Here is a 20167-nt window from a genome sequence, read left to right on the forward strand (position 1 = left end):
CGCGGTGGAGGCGAGGCCGGAAGCCAGTATTGCGGCGGCAGCGGCGCGACTCTGGGAAGGGATAGGCAGGGAGGCGGGTGGCTGCTTGCTGGATGCAGCCACGGGTCATGTGACCGGAAGGGCTCCCGTCGGACGCCGTCCCTCCTCGGCGCGGCCTGAGTGCCCGGCCCGACCCCGGCCATGGGGTGCTGCTACAGCAGCGAGAACGAGGACTCGGACCAGGTGCGGCCGCGGCGGGCGAGGCTCGGGAATGAGGGTTGAGAGGCTGGGGCGTGGGGCCCAGAAGAAAACCTGCAGAAGAGCGGGAGTAGGACTGCGGGGTTCATATAGTACGGAGGCCGGGAGGGGACAGATTACAGAGGGGACACCTGGCCAGGCTCCTACCCCTGTTAAAGCCCCAGCTTCTCCACAGTCTCCCCAGTGGGGTGTGCAGGAACCCGTCTCTCCCGCTCGCCCCACCCTTTCATCTTATCCCACCCTTAAACCTTTATAGCCTTTAGGTTCCTCAACCTTGGTCTCTGGGAAGCACTGCCTTCCCAGCTTTATGTGCTTTTTCTGTGCTTGTGTGAGCGGGCTTTGTGAATCCATTCTAGAGATGGGTAAGCTGATGCTAAGAGTTCATTTGTCCTGACACGAATCAGGAATTGGTATAGGCTCTCAGCCCCTGGGGTTGAAGAAGTAAGGTCACTGCTGGTTTGTGGTCAGAGAAGGCCTCTGGAAGTAGGTGGCATTTGAGTTGACCAGCGAAGAATTTGGTAGAGACAGTGAAGACATCGAGGCATGTGGGAAGTTATTTGGGAAGCTACAAAGTGGGTTTCCGCCTTGACTGGATTGGATTAGGGAGGCAGGATGGGGAGCTCAGTTTGGCCTGCCTCAGTGCAGTTTTTGCTTTGGGCCTGAAGGTTCCTTCAGCTAGAGAGGGGCCTGTCCTGGGAATTTGACTGTAGATCTGATCCTTTTGCACAAGGGACTAGGCTGAGAAACCTGTGCAGTTTTAAATTCTCCCTCTTCTTCTTGGTGCATTCTCACTTCCCACCTTAAACCTGCCCTGCCTGCTTGATCTCCTTTTAGGAGTGGGGAGACCTTCCTGAGGATGAAGTCTCAAGCTTTTGGCCACTCACCTTTTTGATTGTCTCTAAGTTTGGATTCTACATTTCAACACATTCTAGACACAGGATAGAAAGATTTCAGCAAGGGGCGCCTGGGTGGCTCAGTGGTTAAAGCCTCTGCCTTCGGCTCGGGTCATGATCCCAGGGTCCTGGGATCGAGTCCCGCGTTGGGCTCTCTGCTCAGCAGGGAGCCTGCCTCCTCCTCCTCTCTCTCTCTGCCTGCCTCTCTGCCTACTTGTGATGTCTGTCAAATAAATTAAAAAAAAAAAAATCTTTAAAAAAAAAAGAAAGAAAGATTTCAGCAAGTAGCTCACAGTGTGGTGGGGAAGATGGTCACAGAAATGGATTTTGTTACTGGTATTTGGGAAGTAGGTCTTTCCCCAGTGACTCACATGAACCTATTTTGGGTTAAGGACTTAAGGTTAGGAAAATGTCATTTGTATAAGAAGTATGGGTGACACCTGGGCCTCATTAATTTCCGAAACACTCAGTGAACACATACTCTTATTTCCTATGCCTTATGTTAGGCATACCTCATGCCCACTACCCCTCACTTTATCCCAGCCTCCTAGAGGAGACAGTATTCCTGCCTACTGGGAAAACTGTGGGAAATTGTGCCCTAAAGAGTAAAACAGACTTTTGGAAGGAATGAAGGGTTCAAGAAGGGGTAGTGCCTTTTAAGAAAGGATACAAGCTTCTAGTTTGCTGCTCTCCTGATTTTCACTTTTTTTTTTTTTTTTTTAAGATTTTGTTTATTTGACACAGAGATCACAAGTAGGCAGAGAGAGAGCTGGAAGCAGGCTCCCTGTAGAGCAGAGAGCCCGACACGGGGCTCGATTCCAGGACCCTGGGATCATGACCCGAGCCAAAGGCAGAGGCTTAACCCACTGAGCCACCCAGGTGTCCCTGATTTTCACCTTCTTGACAGACTCTCACTTCTGTTTTTAACCCCCAGAACGGTGCTTGATCTGTGCTGATTTAAGGCTTCGTGTGGCAAAAGTCTATGCCATACCATTCACTAAGAGTCCCTCTCTCAACTCTTGGACAGGCCCCTCTCCCACTCTCATCTCTGCTCCTTTATTTTAATAAAGAATGTATGATACATTTTTCAAAGGCCTTTATGGTTCTTTCATTTGATTTTTGTGAAATGTTTTGTCATATAGGTACAGGTTGTGTATTTAATGGCAAGAAGTAGTTTAGAGAGACTAAGTGGTTTAGCCAATGATACAGAGCTGAGTAGTGACGTAGCCATGGTGTCTTGATACCAAGCCATGTGCTTTATCCATTGGGCCAAGCTGTCTCTTTGAGCTGTGCCCATAGACCAGGTGGGTAGTCATGGGCAGGCCACATATATGTGTCTGTGCTAGGGTAGATGGTGAAATCCTGACCCCTGGGTTGACACTGACTCAGGGACAAACTTAGGTGTGAAAATCCCCTCCATGCTGCACTTGGCCTTCTGTGAGGGGGTGAAGTGAAGTGATTTGTCCACTGTGATGAGGGTAGCCTGGCTTCTTCTGGGAGTCTAGGTCTCAGGAAAACATTGTTCTTGAAGGACCCCTGATGGGGGGAAAACTGCCCTGTCCTGCAGGAAGATCTGTCTGAAGTAGGGCTGGGGGAAGGATGACACACAGGAAGCAAACTCAGGGTTCATTAGGGAGCCAGCTTTCTTTTGAGATAGTTTGATCTCTGGCAAGCATTTTGTCTTTCTGGCCCTTTCACACTTAACCTGTGTTTTTTTTTTTTTTTTTTTAATTTAATTTAATTTTTTTTTTTATGTGACAGAGAGATCACAAGTAGGCAGAGAGGCAGGCAGAGAGAGAGGGGAAAGCAGGCTCCCTGCTGAGCAGAGAGCCCAATGTGGGGCTCGATCCCAGGACCCTGAGATCATGACCTGAGCCGAAGGCAGTGGCTTAACCCACTGAGCCACCCAGGCGCCCCCTTAACCTGTGTTTTAAGGAGGAGGGGCTGTGTTGAGGAGTTGGGAGGTGATAGGGCAGAATCCCACAGCTCTTGTCTCGTGTTGTTGGAAACTGGGGACACGTGGGCAACCTAGGCTTTAGAACAAAGAGTACTGTGAAAAGGCTGGGCCTGTCTAGGGTGCGGCAGGCCAGCAGGAGGAAGTGGCCCCTCTGTAAGGAACGCTGTGGCCAGGAGAGCCAGGAGCCCGCAGTGGGAAGGTTTGTGGTAGGAACTGAAAGTGGCCTGGTGTGGAGCGCTGGTGGTCTGGCATTGAGAGTTGGTGAGTCAGCAGTAGGCAGGATGGGCCCCTTGTCCTTGGCTTTGTCCTGCGCACCCTTGCTCTTTACGGCTTGGATAGATACCCAGCAGGTCTGCTTATCCAATTTGGTTTTTTTTTTTTTTTTTAATTTGACAGATCACAAGCAGGCAGAGAGGCAGGCAGAGAGAGAGGAGGAAGCAGGCTCCCCGCTGAGCAGAGAGCCCGATGCGGGGCTCGATCCCAGGACTCCGAGATCATGACCTGAGCCGAAGGCAGCGGCCCAACCCACTGAGCCACCCAGGAGCCCCTGCTTATCCAATTTGTAGCTGACACAAAGCCAGCGGGGATTTGCAGTGGTTGGGCTCAAGGCAGGGTCATATTCAGAGAGATTGCAGTAGATGAGGATGAAGAGAAATATACACAGAATTGTGAGGGACCAGGGAGACTTGGTCTGGCCCAAGGTTAGTTCTGGGGGGTGTGATGATCAACGTAGGTGACTGAAAAAGCAGAACCACACTACTAGAGGTGTGCTGGCATGGTAAGGGAGGGAGCAGCTCCGTTGTCAGGTCTGGCTTCACCAGGTGCATCAAGTTTGGTTCTGGGAGTTGTGTATGAAGACAGCATCAGAGGAGAGTGAACACTTCAGAGTAGAAAGGACCTGCCCTCAAGAAGGGGGCACAGTGGGACTGTGTGACCCAGAGGCTGGGACTCCTGTCCTGACATTATACGAGGAATAGAATTGTCTGGGGGATCTCCTGACCTGCATCAGGCACTAGAATGTTCTTTGAAGCTCTAGAGGTGTTACTGGATACATGCTTTGTGCCTCTATTCATCTTCTCAGGGCCTCTAGAACTGCTTGGTTCCACTCTGATTCATCCCAGACCACCAACTCAACTGAGCTCCCAAGGGCAGGCAGGACTGAGCCTTAGCTGACATTTCATACACTTAGGCACTTAGGATATTTCTTGGTGATTAAAGGTCAGAGGTGGGCTGAGAGGAGAGCCCAGGAAAGGCAGGTGTTAGACTAAAGTCTCCAGGGCCGACTTCTCCCCTTTGGCCTCTCCTAGGACCGAGAGGAACGGAAGCTGCTGCTGGACCCTAGCAGCCCCCCTACCAAAGCCCTCAATGGAGCCGAGCCCAACTACCACAGCCTGCCTCCCACTCGCACAGATGAGCAGGCCTTGCTCTCCTCCATTCTTGCTAAGACAGCCAGGTGAGCACCACAGGCCCAAGCCTGGGCAAAGCTTCACCATCCATGTTAAAGGATGGGATAGAGGAACTGTGTGGCCCAGGACATGGGGGATGGGCAAGGTCAGTGGCTAGAGGTGCCTCTGGGCCCAGCCCTGCTCCACTGGGCAGGCAGGGATACTGGTGTCAGATAGCCCTGGAGTCGGCACTTGGCAGTGAATCCTGTGTGTCCCTCTTGAAGCACCTGTCATGTTCCCTCTGCCTCCTCTCCCCAAAGCAACATCATTGACGTGTCTGCCGCGGACTCCCAGGGCATGGAGCAGCATGAGTACATGGACCGGGCAAGGCAGTACAGGTGAGGCCCGGCCAGCTTTGGTGGCCCCCACTCAGGCTACTTGGGCTCCTCCCTGCCCCTCCACCCCTTACCCAGCTTTGGAGCCTGAACCCCAGTCCAGGCTTCTTGTTTGGGTGCAGTGCATGAGACTGACAGCAAATCTCTGGTACCACACAGATGTTCATGTCAGCCCTGTTTGCCCCTTGGCCCGCAGGGATGTGGAGGCTGAGGGAGGTGGGCCTGGAGCAAGTCGTGGTGAGCGGAGGTGCCCGTCACCCTTCTTCTCTGGCCTGAAGGAACAAGGCTTGCCTGGGCTGGGCTGGGCTGGGCTGGGCTGGGCAGAGCAGACTGGTCTGACTGCCTACTCCCATCCATCCTCTTGGCCAGCACCCGCTTGGCTGTGCTAAGCAGCAGCCTGACCCACTGGAAGAAGTTGCCGCCGCTGCCATCTCTCACCAGCCAGCCCCACCAAGTGCTGGCCAGCGAGCCTGTCCCCTTCTCTGACTTGCAGCAGGTGAGCCGCCCCTGGGCCCACCCCTGCCTACCCTTCCCTCCAGGCCCAGGCTGTGGCAGAGGGGTCACCTTCTCTGTCTCAGAGGCAGTAGGGAAGTGGAGTTAGGGAGCCTGGTAGCTCGAGTGCCCAACTCACTCTCACCTCTTGTACTTTGTATGTTCTTGTTTCTACCCTTATTTTCATTGCCCCCCCTTTGTTCTTTGCTGTCTGTCCCATCCCTGCCTTTCTCTTTGGCTTCCTGTCCCCCACCATCCCCTCCTCTCTCGCCACCCAATCTCTCTTCTCACTGCCTCTCTCTCTTCCTCTCTTCCCTGGCCCCTCTGTCCCAGGTCTCCAGGATAGCTGCTTATGCCTACAGTGCACTTTCTCAGATCCGAGTGGACGCAAAAGAGGAGCTGGTTGTACAGTTCGGGATCCCGTGAAGAGAGGGATCCTTGGACAGCTCTTCTCTTCTCTCCACCCCATCTCCACCCTGCCTCCCCTGGCCCCCAGCCTTACTGCGGCTCTCACAGCACCCTGACCTGCTACTAATCACAGAGAAGAGTGTGGAGGAGGAGAAGAGTGAGGCCGGAAGCCTCAGCACTTGAGGACGGAGCAAAGGAGGGCAGAACCATTTGGGACTGGCGTTCAAAGCCCTGGCCAGGGATGGGGTGGGATCAAAAGGTTAGGGCCTAGTAGGTCTTCACTGTCAATGGGAAGGTGGAGGTACCACTGTGAGGGTGATCCCTAGGGGGCCTATGGGGGCCCTCTTCCCACCCTTTCTCTTGGCCTCACTCCTTTCCCCCCTCCCTGACTTGGTGCTCACATGCACCTCATGAGGGTTTATGACCAGGGTCTGGACGAGCTTGAATTTGAATGAATTGAGTTTGTATTTCTAGCACCCTGGGTTTTTACATGTTTGGGGTTTTGGGGTTTTGTTTTGGTTTGTCGCCCTCGATAAAGGAAGTGTATTCATCTGTGTGCTGGTTGCAGCCCCTCTGTCCTGCCCACCACCCTAGTACTTCTTGTCTGTGAGCAGTGAGATGGGGCGGGGGGCACATCTTCTAGGGCCATTGAGAGGAATCCAGGAGATAAGGGTTCAGAGTTCCCAGGTCTTAGCTGGAACTTGGCCTGGGCTAACCTCAGATTGGATAAGACTGCTTGTTCCTTCTCCAGTGAATACTGTCCAAACTGAACAAACTGGAATCCAAGGCATCTGTCACTGTTGGGGGCCCTGCTTCAGGTGCAGTGGAATTACCAACAAGCCCAGGGTTAAGGGGTAAAGGCAGACCAAGGATACTTGATACGGAGCCAGCAAGCCACTGTTTTCAAGCAGAAGATTCTATTTATCTGAAGAAATCTCAAGCAGAGCACCAGCATGTAAAACAGAGTGGGGCTACTCTGATCTGATTGAAGTGGGGGGTCTAGCATCTTCTCTGAGGTGTACCCACAGAATCTTGTGCTCTGTGAAGCAGCTCCAACCTCAGGTTATCTGAATTGAAGAGTTTTAAAAAAGGGGCCCAGAGAGATAAGGTAAGTTTCTCAAGACCATACAGTAAACCAGGTCAAAAGGTCTATATCCCAGGCCAAAAGGCCTTTCCCTCCACTGCCTCCCTCCACTGGCAAAGTAAGACCGGAGCTACTGACCACTGTCTGAGGCAGAGGACATTTGTACATGGCACAGGTGGCTTCACATCTGCTCAACTGCTCAAATCGTTTATTGTTAAACCAAACTGACTGTCTTCAGCCTTTAGGACTGCTGGGGCCCTGGGAACCTCAAGAGTGCATTCTGCTTGATCCGGACCTTCTTGGGCTTGATGTTCATGCGTTTCCACACTTCTGCTGTGGCACGGTCTGCTTTGGTGACCCCGCTGAAGTCGAATGTGGTGATACGGGGCAGGGTGCACAGCACATATTGCCTGTGGGGAAGACTTGGGCTGGGGGCCAACCCCCCACCAGAACCTCCTTCCCCCTCCACCAGTTGCTGCTCTCTCCCCTAACTGCAAGGAATGGAGGGACCAAAGGATAATTTGCGGGGAGACAGAGTCTCCCCTGATGGATAGTAAGACATGCCAAAAGGTCTCCACTCCCTTCTCTGCCCCAGCATGGCAGAACACTGGTGTTGGATTTCTTCTCTCCCCACCTCCTTGCCCTCAGGGGAGCTCAGTTTCGGGGTCAGGGCACTCACCTATACCCCTTCTCTTCCTCTATGGGATTCCCGTGGAGTGTCAGGCTCCGGAGCCGTGGGAGGACAGCCAGCTTGTTCACCTCTCCCAGGCGCTGGATGCTGTTGCCATGGAGATAGAGTACACTGAGGTTGAAGAAAGTTGTCAGGACCTGTTGGGGAAGGAAACCGAAAGCCAGGATGGGCAGGGCCCTGGATTGGTGCTCAGGACTGACTGGTGGGCAAAGAAGGAAGAGTCTGGGAAACAACTTGCTTTCCAGTCTGCCACCCCCCTGCAGCCATTCTGGAGAACTCTGACCTACTTATTGTTTAACTCTGAATGGATACAGGGGTATCATGTTGGCACAGAACTGTGGTCTGAGGGGCAGGAGGTATGGACCTGCAGCCTAGCACAGCCACTGACTTGCCAGGTGACTAGGCACTCCTGCTCCACCCCGAGCCTCAATTGCCCCTACACTGAAGACCTTTTTAGCATTGGAGATCTAAGATTCTTTCAAAACAGGGGACAGGGATAGCATCTCGCTAGGTACAGAAGAGAAGCTTTCAAAATTGCAATTACAAAATTAAAATCTACAACCCAGGGAATCATTTCCAGCTCATGCTCTAGCTGCTTTTTCCCTCTGGTAGGGATCCTGGACAAGAAAAGGTCAATGTGTTTATTTCTTAAAACTTGAGTCTGAGTTCATGGAAAATAAGTGCTGTACTTGATCTACCTCTTCCACAGAAAAACTCTGCACAAGGCACAGTGGGTGCCTGATAACAAAAGCTGTTGTGTTATTGCGGCCTGCTACATGCCATTTGGCTTTCATAATTCTCATTTAATCCTCACAAAACCTTTATGTTTTGTGGGAGCACATGCTCCTCATTTTTTCAGACAGGGAGCCTGAGATTTTGAAAGGTGGGGTATCTTGCCCAAAGTCCCACAGTAAGAGACAAACCTAGGATTTGAACCTACGTCTGTCAGAGCCCACAGCCATGTACTTGGACAGCAGCCTGCTGCTGCACTACTTCCTGAAAGACATGTGGGAGATGGAGAGGCTGGGGGCTGGACAAGGGGGCGTCGGGCCCACCCTGACTAGATGCTCAGTGCTGGGGACTCACAGGGTCGATGGAAGTCAAGTCGTTGAAGGACAGGTCAATCCAGGCCAGGTTCTCTGGATGTTCCAGAAGCAGAGAAACCACATGGCTAAAGTCTCTGAGGTCATTGAGGACATTGTTGTTCAGCCACAGGGACTGGGTCAGTGACTTCCCTGACTTTGAGTGCCTTAACGGTCGTAGCCCTGTCCGTGGCTCCTCGCTCATCAGGTCTGTGGGGACAGTGAGACATGGGTTATTGTCTCTGCTTTTCTGCCTTAGGGGTGGGAAGGAACAGAGCTGGGAGGATTTACAGCCTGTGCTAGAGCTGGGGGTGCTGGCAGGACCATAGCCTCATGCTTGAGTCTAGTATCACTCCCACAGGCCCCAGGAGTTCAAGTAAACTTGGACTAAGGGTCAAAGACTTGCCATCCCAAATTCTTGGTTTGCATCCCATGGTCCTCTCATGTCTCTCCTATCATTGGGTCCTCTATATGCCACCCCTTTTGCGGGTATAGGAGGCAAAATCATTCCCACTTTATGGAAACTAGGAACTATAATTGTCAGACTTGACCAAGATGATTATAGCACAAAATCTAGAATTATCCACTGGTAGAGCCTAGAGCATTCACTTCAGTACAACACCCTCTGATGTCCCTATCTCGCATTACTGCTAAGCAACTGTATGTGCCAGATACTGGATGTATAGTGGTAAACAAAGTGGGAGATGGTCTGTGCCAAGTTCTGGATGAGTAACAGGGTAGGGATGAGGCAGATTTTGTGCCTTGGAGGAGCTCATATAGGCAGGATGAAAACAAATTGGCAATGTGATAGTGACAGAATCATAAAGAAGGACTCCTAGTCTGGGAATTCAGGGAAGTCGAAACCTAAGATCGAGTTCAGTGGATTAGGAGACCTTAACCAGGCAAAGGGTGGAAAGGGTGAGAGTGGCACCCAAGCAGAGGCACAGAGGTGGGAAAGGGCGTGTATGCACGTACTGTGCAAGGTGGGACACGGAGCAAAAAGCCAAGGAGGCTTGAACGCCAGGCAGAGTAGTTTGGACTTTATTCTGTAGGTGATGGGAAGCCATTGGAGGGTTAAAGCAAAGGGTGATCCAAATCTTTCATTGCAAAAAGATCATTCTGAAGCTTTAGTGTGGAGATGGATTAAAGGGAGTGGGTGGGACTGGAAGACCAGTGTGGCTCTTTTCGGTCATCCAGGCAAGAGATGAGCGGGAGAGAATCAGCATGACTTCATAGTTGACTGGATGTAAGGGTAAAGAATAATCAAGGGCGGTGCCCAGTTTCTTATTTAGGGGACTGATAAGGAATTAGAAAAAGACAAACTAAGGTTGAAAAGGTGAGGAGTTAAAAAAAAAAAAAAAGGAAAAGGAGTTTAGCCTTGGCCTTGGTTTGTATCTGAGGCTCTGTAACAAAGAGGTGAAGAAGCCAAGCAGGCTGTTGGGTACGAAGGTCTGAAGCTCCAGAGATGGACGAGAATCATTAGTATAGAAGGTGTAAAAGTTAGAGAAATAGAGGGGATTCTACACGGAGAGTGAGGGTAGAGAGGAGGGACAAGGAGGAGGGGGCGTCTATTAAATAATGAGTAATGAGGGAAGGACAGGGAGGCAAAACCACAAGAAGATAATTTTTACAGATGCTCAGGGAGTTCATAGTTGATAGGAGTGAATTTCAAGGAGATAAGGACTGAAAAGTAATTTTGGCAACTCAAGCCCTTGGTGATCCTGGTGAAGGCTGTACAATGAAATCACAAGGGCCTGGGGCCAGAAGCTACTTTGGACTGAGTTCAAGAGTAAACAGGTTAAGGAAATCTAAGCAAGTAATGTAAACAACACCGTCAGAAAGTTCTGCCGAGGAGAGAGAATAAGGAAAACAGGGATGTTATAAACCATCTGTGTAGATCCCCACACCCTTTCTGACAAATGAGGTCCGGAGAAAGGCTGGGTCCTGCCCAGACTCATAGTGGCAGAGCCAGAACCAGATACTGGTTATGGCTGAGGGGACTATATATTTCCTCTTGCCCCAAGTCTCTCATTACTTGTCTAAAGCTGCATCCGGGGAAGAAAGTATTGGATTTGCTGAAGCTGGCTGGCTGTCTTTCACTCCCCTGAGCTCTTACTGGACACACTTCCTTCTACCTCCACCCAGTAGTAACTTCCTCTCCTCCTCAGCTGCAGGTCAGCTAGCATCCACCAGATGGCTCTCTGCCTTAGTGCTGGAGTTAGCAGGAGCCACAGTCGCGGCCTGAGGTTGGGGGGAGGTGGCAGAAGGGCGCTGGAGCACAGTACTCCAGCTCGCGAACGAGCTCCTAATCCTGCCCCCGGCCCCAGCATATCCTGAGAACTCCCAATGAAACGACACAGCTGAATAAAAGGGTTAAAATAAACCCACATATAGATTAGCATCCAGCCTGATGAGGCAATAGCTTGAGGAATGCCACTCAGCATGGGCGGCTCTCCAGCTCAGAAGTAGCCACTGGTGGGACTGTGTTGCCGAAAACTTAAGCTCCCATCTGGGCTGCCGGTATCAAGAGTGGAATGGGGTATCCCACTGCTACAGGTTTCTGTTCCCTTCCGATTCCACCAGGGTACTGCATTGCTTAAGGATCTGTTGAAGCTGCCTAGTTCAGAGTAGGCCAAGGCAGGTCTGGAAAATGGAGCACAGATATCAGTGCCTAAAGAACTGGGGAGTGCCTAGCTCCAGGCACACCAGGAAAGCATGATTCTGTCTTCTATTTCTGAAGGGTTGCCACAAGACTTTTCCATGTTTCCCTAGAGGGTGGGAGTTAGTTTGATAACTTCCTCACATCATCCCTCACCCCATAATGGAAGGGGTTGGTAAGTATCTCATGGCAGACTCTCTACTGTAGGTTCGTGAGAAGTCAGAGGTCTATGGGTTGGATGTGGTCTAAAGTCCCCAGCATTTCAGAATCTATAATCCATCTACTGATTACTTTAGCAAGTAGTCTATCAAGTAGTCCCAGATTCTTTCCACAAGCTCCGGGGAACCTGAGGGGACTGGCCTTTTGGGGGCTGGAAATGCTTCTCCTGTTCTCCTCCTTACAAGACACAGCAAGGAACCTGGCAGGTGTGTATACATGTGTACTTACTAAATAGTAGATGCTCAGTAAATATTTAACCATTGAACGAAGGAGCCAACATCTGTATGGCCCGTGGTTGTAGTGGATGTTTTCTCCCCTCATTTTGAAGGTTCCACAGAGTGCAAAGCAGTGCAAAGCTCTATTTCCCCACTCAGAGCTGGGAATGCCCAGGTTAGGCAGGAGCCATACTTCATCACCTGCCACCTCAGCTATCTCATATAGGACCATCACAGCTAAAACCCTTGTGAATCACAGACTACGTCAGAAGTGATGCTGTGCACAATAAATAAAGATCACAGTGGGTCGGTGTGTGCTCCTGAGAGAATATGAGTTACCACTGTGGCTGGTGCAAACCCAGTAGTATCCCAAACTCAAGCCAGGACTCGTACCTCCTGGATAACTATTTGCCTTCTTCCTGAGCTTAAAAGTAGCTCCCAGTTGCCTGTGAGAGAAAACCGAAGCCAGATCTGGGTCTAGGATATGTGGGTGCCAGCATGGGTTCTGTGAGAGCAGATGTACAGTGCATTTCTGAGAAGCCAGAAAGCCAGATAGCAAAAGCCAGGGACAGAACTTCCTTGGGAAGAAGCATCTTCCTCTGAGAATAGGATACTGCTAAGAGCCTCCCCGAGCCACCTATTTCCAAAGAAACTCAATAATAAAATGGGAATGAGCTTGGGCAGTGCTGGAAGCTGCAATAATTGTGGGTGATGATGGAATAAGCTTGGGTAGGCCTGGGATAAGCATAAGGTGTTTACTAATAAATATTTAAACTGGAAACATGCCAGTTGTTAATAATGAGACCCTGCATGTTTTACCAGTGATCAGAATAGGCTTGTGTCCTCAGAGGAGATAGGATTCTGCCTGTGTTTTCATTCATTTCTTCCTCTCTTCAGGTAAAGACAGGAGAATAAAACCATTGGCTGATAAACTGGTTTCCCACTATTCTTCCACCCGACTTTACTGCTGTAGCAGGGATTCTTTTGAAGGTGATCAGTTACCCCTTCCACTCCTGCCACCTCCTTACCCCCTACTCCTCTCAAAAACGTCAAAAAAATCTGCAAGCACACAGGAAGACTCTCTTTAGGCTCTTAAGTAAAAGACTGGTCTCTCTAGGGACCATACCCAGTCTGTTGCCATGGTGAGTGGAGTGCTGTGCTCTGTGGGCTGACCTTGGATCACGTGGATGCTTCGGAAGGAGTAGTCAAGAGGGGGCTCTTGCACCGAAGTGTTCATATAGTCCTGTCTGTTCATAGCTCAGGCCATCATTTGTCAGGTGTAAGCACTGGCCCTGGGAGTCCGGGTTCAGCCTGGGGGTGATAAGAAGGACTGGTATTCCAGGTACAAGGGGCTTAGGCTTCCAGGTATCCCCAAAGCCCTGCACCCTTGCTTTCTGCCCTCCACCACCCCAGGCTTGCCTGGCTGCATTTCTATTTTAAAATAGTAATCACCATTCCTTGCATTTGTAGGGCACTTCCTACTTCTCAGAACACCTTTACATCGCTTAGAGCTTATTGATAGTTGTAACACCCATTTCTGCTTTCCACACGAAGAAACTGAGACCCCAGGGTGAAAGCACTTGCCCAGAGTTAAGCCAGTGAGTCAGTGTGGACTGCAATCATACACTCCTGAATCCTACTCTGAGGCCCTTTGTGCTACTCCACAGTAGTTACCATGGAGGCTGTCTTGGTACCTACACTCCAGTGACATCAACTGGGCTATTCTATTGCTTAACAAACCCCGGAGGGCCTGCATTGGACCTGGTGTCTGACAGCCCTTTGCCAGTCCCACCCAGCTGGGGATTTGCTACCTTCTCTGCTCAGCTTGTCTGTCAACCCCACTTCTCCATCAAAAGACCCTACTTTCATCCACATGCCAAATGTACTCCTACGTATATAAGCACCTACACATCAAATCGGAGTCTACCTCACTCACTCACCTGTCACCAATGCCTGAAACTCCACCATTAGGGATTCATTCCTTTGGGTTCAGGGATTGTTTTCTGTTAAAATGGAAATACCCATGAGAGGGGTGAACACAATGTTATCAATTGTCTTATCAGATCCTTTCCAATTGGTTAGCTCAAGTAAAGCTGAGAAATTTTCAAGAGGCTGGGGAAGTGAGAATACTACTCACCTGGGAAGAAGAAAGCTCAAAACACACTTTACCAAGGGGTTTTCTATGTGACAGGTACAAATAAAAGACACATAGACTCACAAGGACATGTCCCAGTCAACCTCCCCTTCCTCACTTCATCCACTGCTGTCGTTACCTTTGCTCACTACTTCACCTGGTTTCCAAAATGATTTGAGGTAGTTCGTAACAACACACTCATAAAACAGGATGATTTCTTAGAGAACAGAGCTGTGCAACTAAATATAATGAACACTGCAAATGCAAGCCACATATATAATTTTCTCACATATGTAATTTAAAATTTTCTAGTAGCTATAAAAAGAAAAGTCAAAAGAAACAGGTAAAGCTTAATATATTTTATTTAACCCAATATAGCCAAAATAATACTCAACATATAATTGCTATTAACAATGGAGATATTTTACAGAAGCTACCTGGCAAGTGCACAACAGCCGCAGGTGACTAGTGGCTACCAGACTGACAGGGCAGATGTAGGAAATGGAAACCATGGAAGAGAAAGATCGGAAGGTAGATTAAAGGAAGACAAAGAGATGTACCACAGAATTAGGAACTGGCCTATGTTATCTCTGAAATTCCTGGCAGCCAAAGTAAAAAAGGAAACTTTAGGATATGCAGTTCTTACCATTTGATTCAAAGAAGCAAATAGATTGTATGCAGAAAGTGAGATCCAAACATTTTCTTAAAATGATTTCTCTTAAAAACCATGGACTTGATAGTGTATAATTCCACTTAAGTTTAATACAGTTTGACTAATTTTTGGTGATTTAACATGTACAGGAATGGAAAGTGAATGTCTTCCTCTCAAAAAGCAGCAGTCTCAACTGTGCTTTGTGGAAGTGCCACCTTGAGTCACTTCACAGTTGAATTCTCTGTCAAATCAGGACTGGCCTGGTGGGTGCAGACTTAATTAGGGAGACTAGCATCTTTTAGGTATCAAATATACAGACAGACAACAAAGAACACAGACTTTTCTGGAAATAGAGGAACCTGGCTTGTGTTCTCACCTAAACAGAGAAGCCCATTCCATTAGAGCACCTACAACAGTTTTGATGTCTTTGAGCAAGACTAGATACTTTTTTCAAAGTCCTGGGTTGGGACCCCAGAGTTCTGCACTACTGGACATGGATTTTAGCTTAAAATATTTAAGGACAGAATTTTACCATTAGTTTCCTTGACCATCAGAGAACCTAACTCAGTGCAGTTCCTAAGAACTTCTGACTTTGTGTCATACCAACTCCTGATGTATTTTTCTGGATGAGTTAGTATTAAAAATGCAGCCCTCAGTAGTTTAGATAAATTTGCCAGTTGGAAACGGTTGTTATTCTTCTCCATTTCAATAGTAGCCCAGGCTGTGAGCTAGCACTGTGTCTTATTCATCATCTGACACAGAACCTGGCTTACAACAGGCACTCAAGAAATGCTTGTGGGAGGAAATGAATGAGAAACTGCCAAATACAAGGCTTTCTGTTTTGCTAGTGTTGATGGTAAGCTGCTCTTTCTAACAATTGGCTCCCAGGTTCGGCTTTTTCAGTCCACACCTCATTCACAGTAAGAAACTCAATTCAATTCTGCAAACATTTATGGAGTGCCCACTGCCCTATGCCTGACCAGAAGGAATGAAGCCAAGATAACAAATAAGAGAACCCTGTCTGTCATGAGCACAGAAAAGCCTGCTAGGTTTCCATTGATTGTGGCAACCAGCCTGCATCCAGTTCTAAGAAACAGCTGCCTACTTAGTGAATATTCTGTTTTAATACTCAAGCCTAGTGTACCCTCTTTGATGACGTCTGTCTTTCCAGATAAAATTGATCGTGTTCTGTGGTAGATTGATTCCCTTGATTATTCCTATTCCTGGTCTCCCTGGTATCTATTTTTTGCCCTATAACTCTGTAGTTCTATCCACTCTGATGCTGGGCTCAGCCATGTGACTTGCTTTGGCCAGTGGATGTTAGTAAACATGAAGCAAACAGAAAGCTTAAAGAGAGGGCTTGCCCTCTTGCTCTTTGCCTGTGCCAAGAGAAAATGGCTACCCTGCTGGAGGGATGTGACAAACATATGCAGGTAAATTATGTGCAGAGAGTTAGTGTTCCCAGCTGAGGCCATCCTAGACTAGCCAATAGCCAGCCTACACCAATTCAAAGTTCAGGATAGTGACAGGTGCCTGCAGACACATGAATGAGCCCAGTCAAGACCAGAAGAAACATATGGCTGACTTAGAGACTTGGAAGCAGTAATACAGATCATAAGTCACTATGGTTTTTGGATGGTTTGTTACACAGCAATAGCTAATTGATACATACCCTACTGCACTTTGAATAAAGTTTTATCAAAGACCGTTTCCTCATCTGTAAAATGGAGACAAACCTATCTTGAGAGCCATTATATGTCCTGCAGCAGGTGCTAGTACTAATACACTGAAGAAGTTGTATTATCTGTACTCATTTCTTTTTTCCCTTTTTAAAAAAGATTTATTTATTTGAGAGCATGCACATGTGAGTGGGGGAGGGGCAAAGGGAGAGAATATCAAGCAGACTCCCCACTAAGTGGGGAACCTGATGTGGGGTTCAGTGCCATGACCCCGAGATCAAGACCTGAACTGAAATCAAGAGTCAGACACATGACCAACTGAGCTACTTAGGCAACCAACCCCTGAACCAGATACTTAACCAACTGAGCCACTTAAGCAACCAACCCCCCTTCCTAAAGCAGGCTCTATGCCCTGTGTGGCTTGAACTCATGACTCTGATCGAAAGTCACACACTCTACTGACTGAGCCAGCCAGGTGCCCCTGTACTCATTTCTTTATAAACTACCTCCTGTTCCTTCCCTGTAAGCTCAAGGCCAGGGACAGAAGTCAGAATTTTTTCTCTCTTCCTACCATTACTCTGTACTGAGCCTGGCAAAGAGTGGGTCTTCACTAAAGTCTTGATGAACAAATGGATAATAGATAAATGAAAGAAATGAATTAGTGTCTTCAGGTGTCATATGGTATACCTGGCTGCTGGGTAGAACTGACAAAACCTTGAGGTTGCTTTGCTCACTTCAGATCCTTGTTTGTATGCTTGTTTGTTTTTTAAAGATCTTATTTATTTGACAAAGATAGAAAGCACAAGGAGGCAGAGCAGCAGGCTCTCCACTGAGCAGGGAGCTCGATGTGGGGCTCAATCCCAGGGCCCTGGGATCATGACCTAAGCCGAACGCAAATGCTTTACTGACTGAGCCACCCAGGTGCCCCAGTGGTTGCATTTCTTTTTCTTTCTTTCTTTCTTTTAAGATTTTATTCACTTATTTGACAGATAGAGATCACAAGTAGGCAGAGAGGCAGGCAGAGAGAGAGGAGGAAGCAGGCTCCCCGCAGAGCAGAGAGCCCGACGTGGGGCTCCATCCCAGGACCCTGGGATCATGACCTGAGCCGAAGGCAGAGGCTTTAACCCACTGAGCCACCCAGGCGCCCCGAATTTCTGGAGTCAGTCTTTCCCAGCTGCTGTTCTGCCTCATGCCCAGTCAGATCCTAGTGCCTTCCTCATCTGTCCAGACTGACTTGACGAATGACAAGTTTAGAGGCATACTTGTCTTGTTTTGGAATTTTTCCTTCCCAAATTGGAAATATCTTCTACTGGTTTTATTTATTTTAAAAGTTAATATGATAGCTAAATAAAATCAAACAACATAGAGAAGTACATCAAGTAGAAACTAAAAGTCTGAGTCTCTATCTGACCAAAAACATGGTTAATATTTGGAATTATAACCTCTTAGAAGGGAGATATACAAAATTGTGTATATTTTAAAATAAACATATACTATTTGTAAATGTATTTTAAAATTCTACTTTATAACTGGGATAACGGACATAACGTGTAAATTTAGATGTACAACATATGATATGATACATTTATACTAAATATGGTTGCCATTGTAGTGTTAGCTAACAATGTACTTTTTTATTTATTTTATTTTATTTATTTATTTATTTGTCAGAGAGAGAGAGGGAGAGAGAGCAAGCACAGGCAGACAGAATGGCAGGCAGAGGCAGAGGGAGAAGCAGGCTCCCCGATGAGCAAGGAGCCCGATGCGGGACTCGATCCCAGGACGCTGGGATCATGACCTGAGCCGAAGGCAGCCGCTCAACCAACTGAGCCACCCAGGTGTCCCACAATGTACTTTTTCTTTTTAAATTGTAGACTCATCCTTTTCTGAAAACATTTTTTTAAGATTTATTTATTTATCTGAGAGAGAGAGAGCATGAGCATGCTGTCATGAATGGAGGGTGGGGTGGAGGCAGAGGGAGAGGGAAAAGCAGATTCCCTGCTGAGCAGGGAGCCAGATGCAGGGCTTGATCCCAAGTCGCTGAGATCATGACCTGAGTCGAAGGCAGATGCTTCACTGAGCACCCATGTGCCATGCGCCCCTAGACTCACCCTTTTTTAATAACTGCAGAGTATTGAATAGAATTTGTGGGTATCCCACTTCATTTAGTCAAGTTTAACCAGTCCCAGTTGATGAAAATTTGTTTTCAGTTTTTGAAGTTACTAACAACTGTAATTTCATTTGTTGTTAGCCTGTTTCTTTCCTCTCTTCCCTCTCTACTTACTCTCAGGTAAGCAGCAGTATGATGGCACAGGAGGTTTTGAGGAATAATCAGATAAGATCTGATAGGAGTCTGAATGGCCTGGCCTAGAGAGGATTTCTGTTTATGGGCTATAGGTGGGACAAAAATCAAAGTGTCATGAAAAGTCGGCCACATAATCTAGTGTATTCTGGGAGGTTTTATTCCCAGGTGCCACAGGGAAGTCCAAGATTCAACCTAGCTGCTGTTCTAGGGCAGTTTACTCCTTGGAACAAGTCCTTAAGCTAAACAGGCTGTAAACTCAAGTTAGTGACTTGGCTGGAAACTGGCAAATTGGGGTATGGTCCTAAGCGATTTGGTGTGTGGCCTTGGGCAAGTCTCTGTTCCTCTTTGGGTTTCAGTTTTCCAATCTGTAAAATGGGGATAAATATCCTTGACTCAAAACTCAAAAGAGAGACTGAATGTGAATGTGCTAAGTTGCCTAATATAATCTGTCATGAAGACTGCAAAAAGGAATCAGACTCTAACCACAGAGCTAGGAGAAGCAGACCATAGGGGAGGTGTAGGGAGAAGAAGTAATTTAGGGACAGGACCCCTAACGCGTGTGTGTGGGCAGATGCTGCTGACCCTGAGGAGGAGGCTGTACCCTGGGATCTTCCTGACTGTAAGGAAAGAGACAAGTCAAGCCTCATACATCTCCAGTGCTAGGGCGTGCGATTTACTCTAATTCTACTTCCATGTCTTGAAGACGTCTCAGTTCATCATCACAGGAAAAACCAACCCATTTCTGAGGGTATTTCTGATTTTCCACTGTCAGGGTTTTGAGGCATCCGTATTAGGGGGTCCCAGGTTTGTGACAGAAAATGTTCTTAAGCGCCCCCAAATCCGTGTGGGTATGTATCTCGTTCCCCTTCCCTCCCCTGGTCCATTCCGTATGGATGTCGTGTCTTCTTCATTGTGAAAGGGGGTAAGGGGTGTGTGCGGGGGGTTTCTCAGGTCCCCGAAAAGGAAATTCCTTAATCTCTCCAGAGAGCGAATGGTTCCCTAGAACGACTTTCCTTGTTTTCCCGCCCGACTCACCCGCAGTTGCTTTCCCTCCAGCCTCGGCGTCCCACTACCTCAGCGCCAACTCCATGGTAACTACCCTCACCACCGAATCCCGTCCACACTCCGTAAGTGCTGCGGCGATGCCTACCGGGAGCTGTAGTTCGCTAGGGGCGGGGCTCCAAAGCCGCGGGACGTGCTGGGATTTGTAGTTTTCTTTCTCTCAAGTCCCGGCCCGGGTCCGGAAATCGTGACGCCCGTTCTCTCTTCCCAGTGGTCCTCACACTTCCTTTTCCCGGGTCCCGAAGCGTGCCCTTGCGTGAGACTCCTGACGACCGGGGCCAATCAGAGGGTGGCGCGAGGGGGCGGGGCCATAGTTTAAACTAATTGTGCGCTCACAGCGCTGGCGCGAGCCCGCGACAAACCCGATCCTGTGGAAGCGTGAGGCGGAGCGGGAGCGCGCGGCCAGGTAACCGGCGCGGGCCTGCGGCTGGCGTTCAATCCGGGCGCCCGCAGGGATGCCGGGGCCTAAAGGGGGTGCTGGAGAGGCGGGTGCGAGCGGAAGGCCTCCTTCATAACCTACACTGACTGGGGAGAATCTATCGGGGGTAAGGTTTGTGAGGAGGGGGGCATGTCCGGTGTGGGGGAGGTGCCGGCGTGCCTAGGGGGAGGGTCTGTTTG

General features: G+C 48.9%; 3 protein-coding genes across 16 annotated transcripts in view; 2 read left to right on the forward strand and 1 right to left on the reverse strand.

Moving 5' to 3' along the window:
• Positions 1-80: 80 nt before the first annotated feature.
• LAMTOR1 (late endosomal/lysosomal adaptor, MAPK and MTOR activator 1) lies at positions 81-6323 on the forward strand. Its single transcript, XM_047690716.1, has 5 exons — positions 81-222; positions 4395-4540; positions 4793-4870; positions 5237-5363; positions 5693-6323. The coding sequence occupies exons 1-5, from the start codon at positions 181-183 to the stop codon at positions 5783-5785; spliced, it is 486 nt and encodes a 161-aa protein (XP_047546672.1). The 5' UTR covers positions 81-180; the 3' UTR covers positions 5786-6323.
• Positions 2309-19796, reverse strand: LRRC51 (leucine rich repeat containing 51). Of its 12 annotated transcripts, XM_047690710.1 has the most exons (7): positions 19523-19627; positions 13658-13740; positions 12891-13028; positions 8629-8834; positions 7531-7679; positions 3054-3163; positions 2309-2835 (listed from the first exon to the last, which is right to left on the reverse strand). In XM_047690710.1, the coding sequence occupies exons 3-6, from the start codon at positions 12970-12972 to the stop codon at positions 3061-3063; spliced, it is 540 nt and encodes a 179-aa protein (XP_047546666.1). In that variant the 5' UTR covers positions 12973-13028; positions 13658-13740; positions 19523-19627; the 3' UTR covers positions 2309-2835; positions 3054-3060. The 12 variants fall into 12 exon arrangements, with proteins under 12 accessions (XP_047546666.1, XP_047546659.1, XP_047546665.1 ...); XM_047690703.1 differs by lacking the exons at positions 2309-2835; positions 3054-3163 and adding an exon at positions 7040-7279 and having other exon boundaries at positions 13658-13720; positions 19523-19638; XM_047690709.1 differs by lacking the exons at positions 2309-2835; positions 3054-3163 and adding an exon at positions 7040-7213.
• A 57-nt stretch (positions 19797-19853) lies between these two features.
• NUMA1 (nuclear mitotic apparatus protein 1) overlaps positions 19854-20167 on the forward strand; it is a 76794-nt gene continuing 76480 nt past the window's right edge. Inside the window, exon 1 of one of the 3 annotated variants that reach the window (XM_047690686.1) lies at positions 19854-19955. The gene's annotated coding sequence lies outside the window, so the exon portion shown is untranslated. The other 2 variants (XM_047690685.1, XM_047690689.1) reach the window with 2 other exon arrangements.

The sequence above is a fragment of the Lutra lutra genome, chromosome 10 (genome assembly GCF_902655055.1).
Source record: "Lutra lutra chromosome 10, mLutLut1.2, whole genome shotgun sequence".
NCBI classification, from domain to species: Eukaryota; Metazoa; Chordata; class Mammalia; order Carnivora; family Mustelidae; genus Lutra; species Lutra lutra.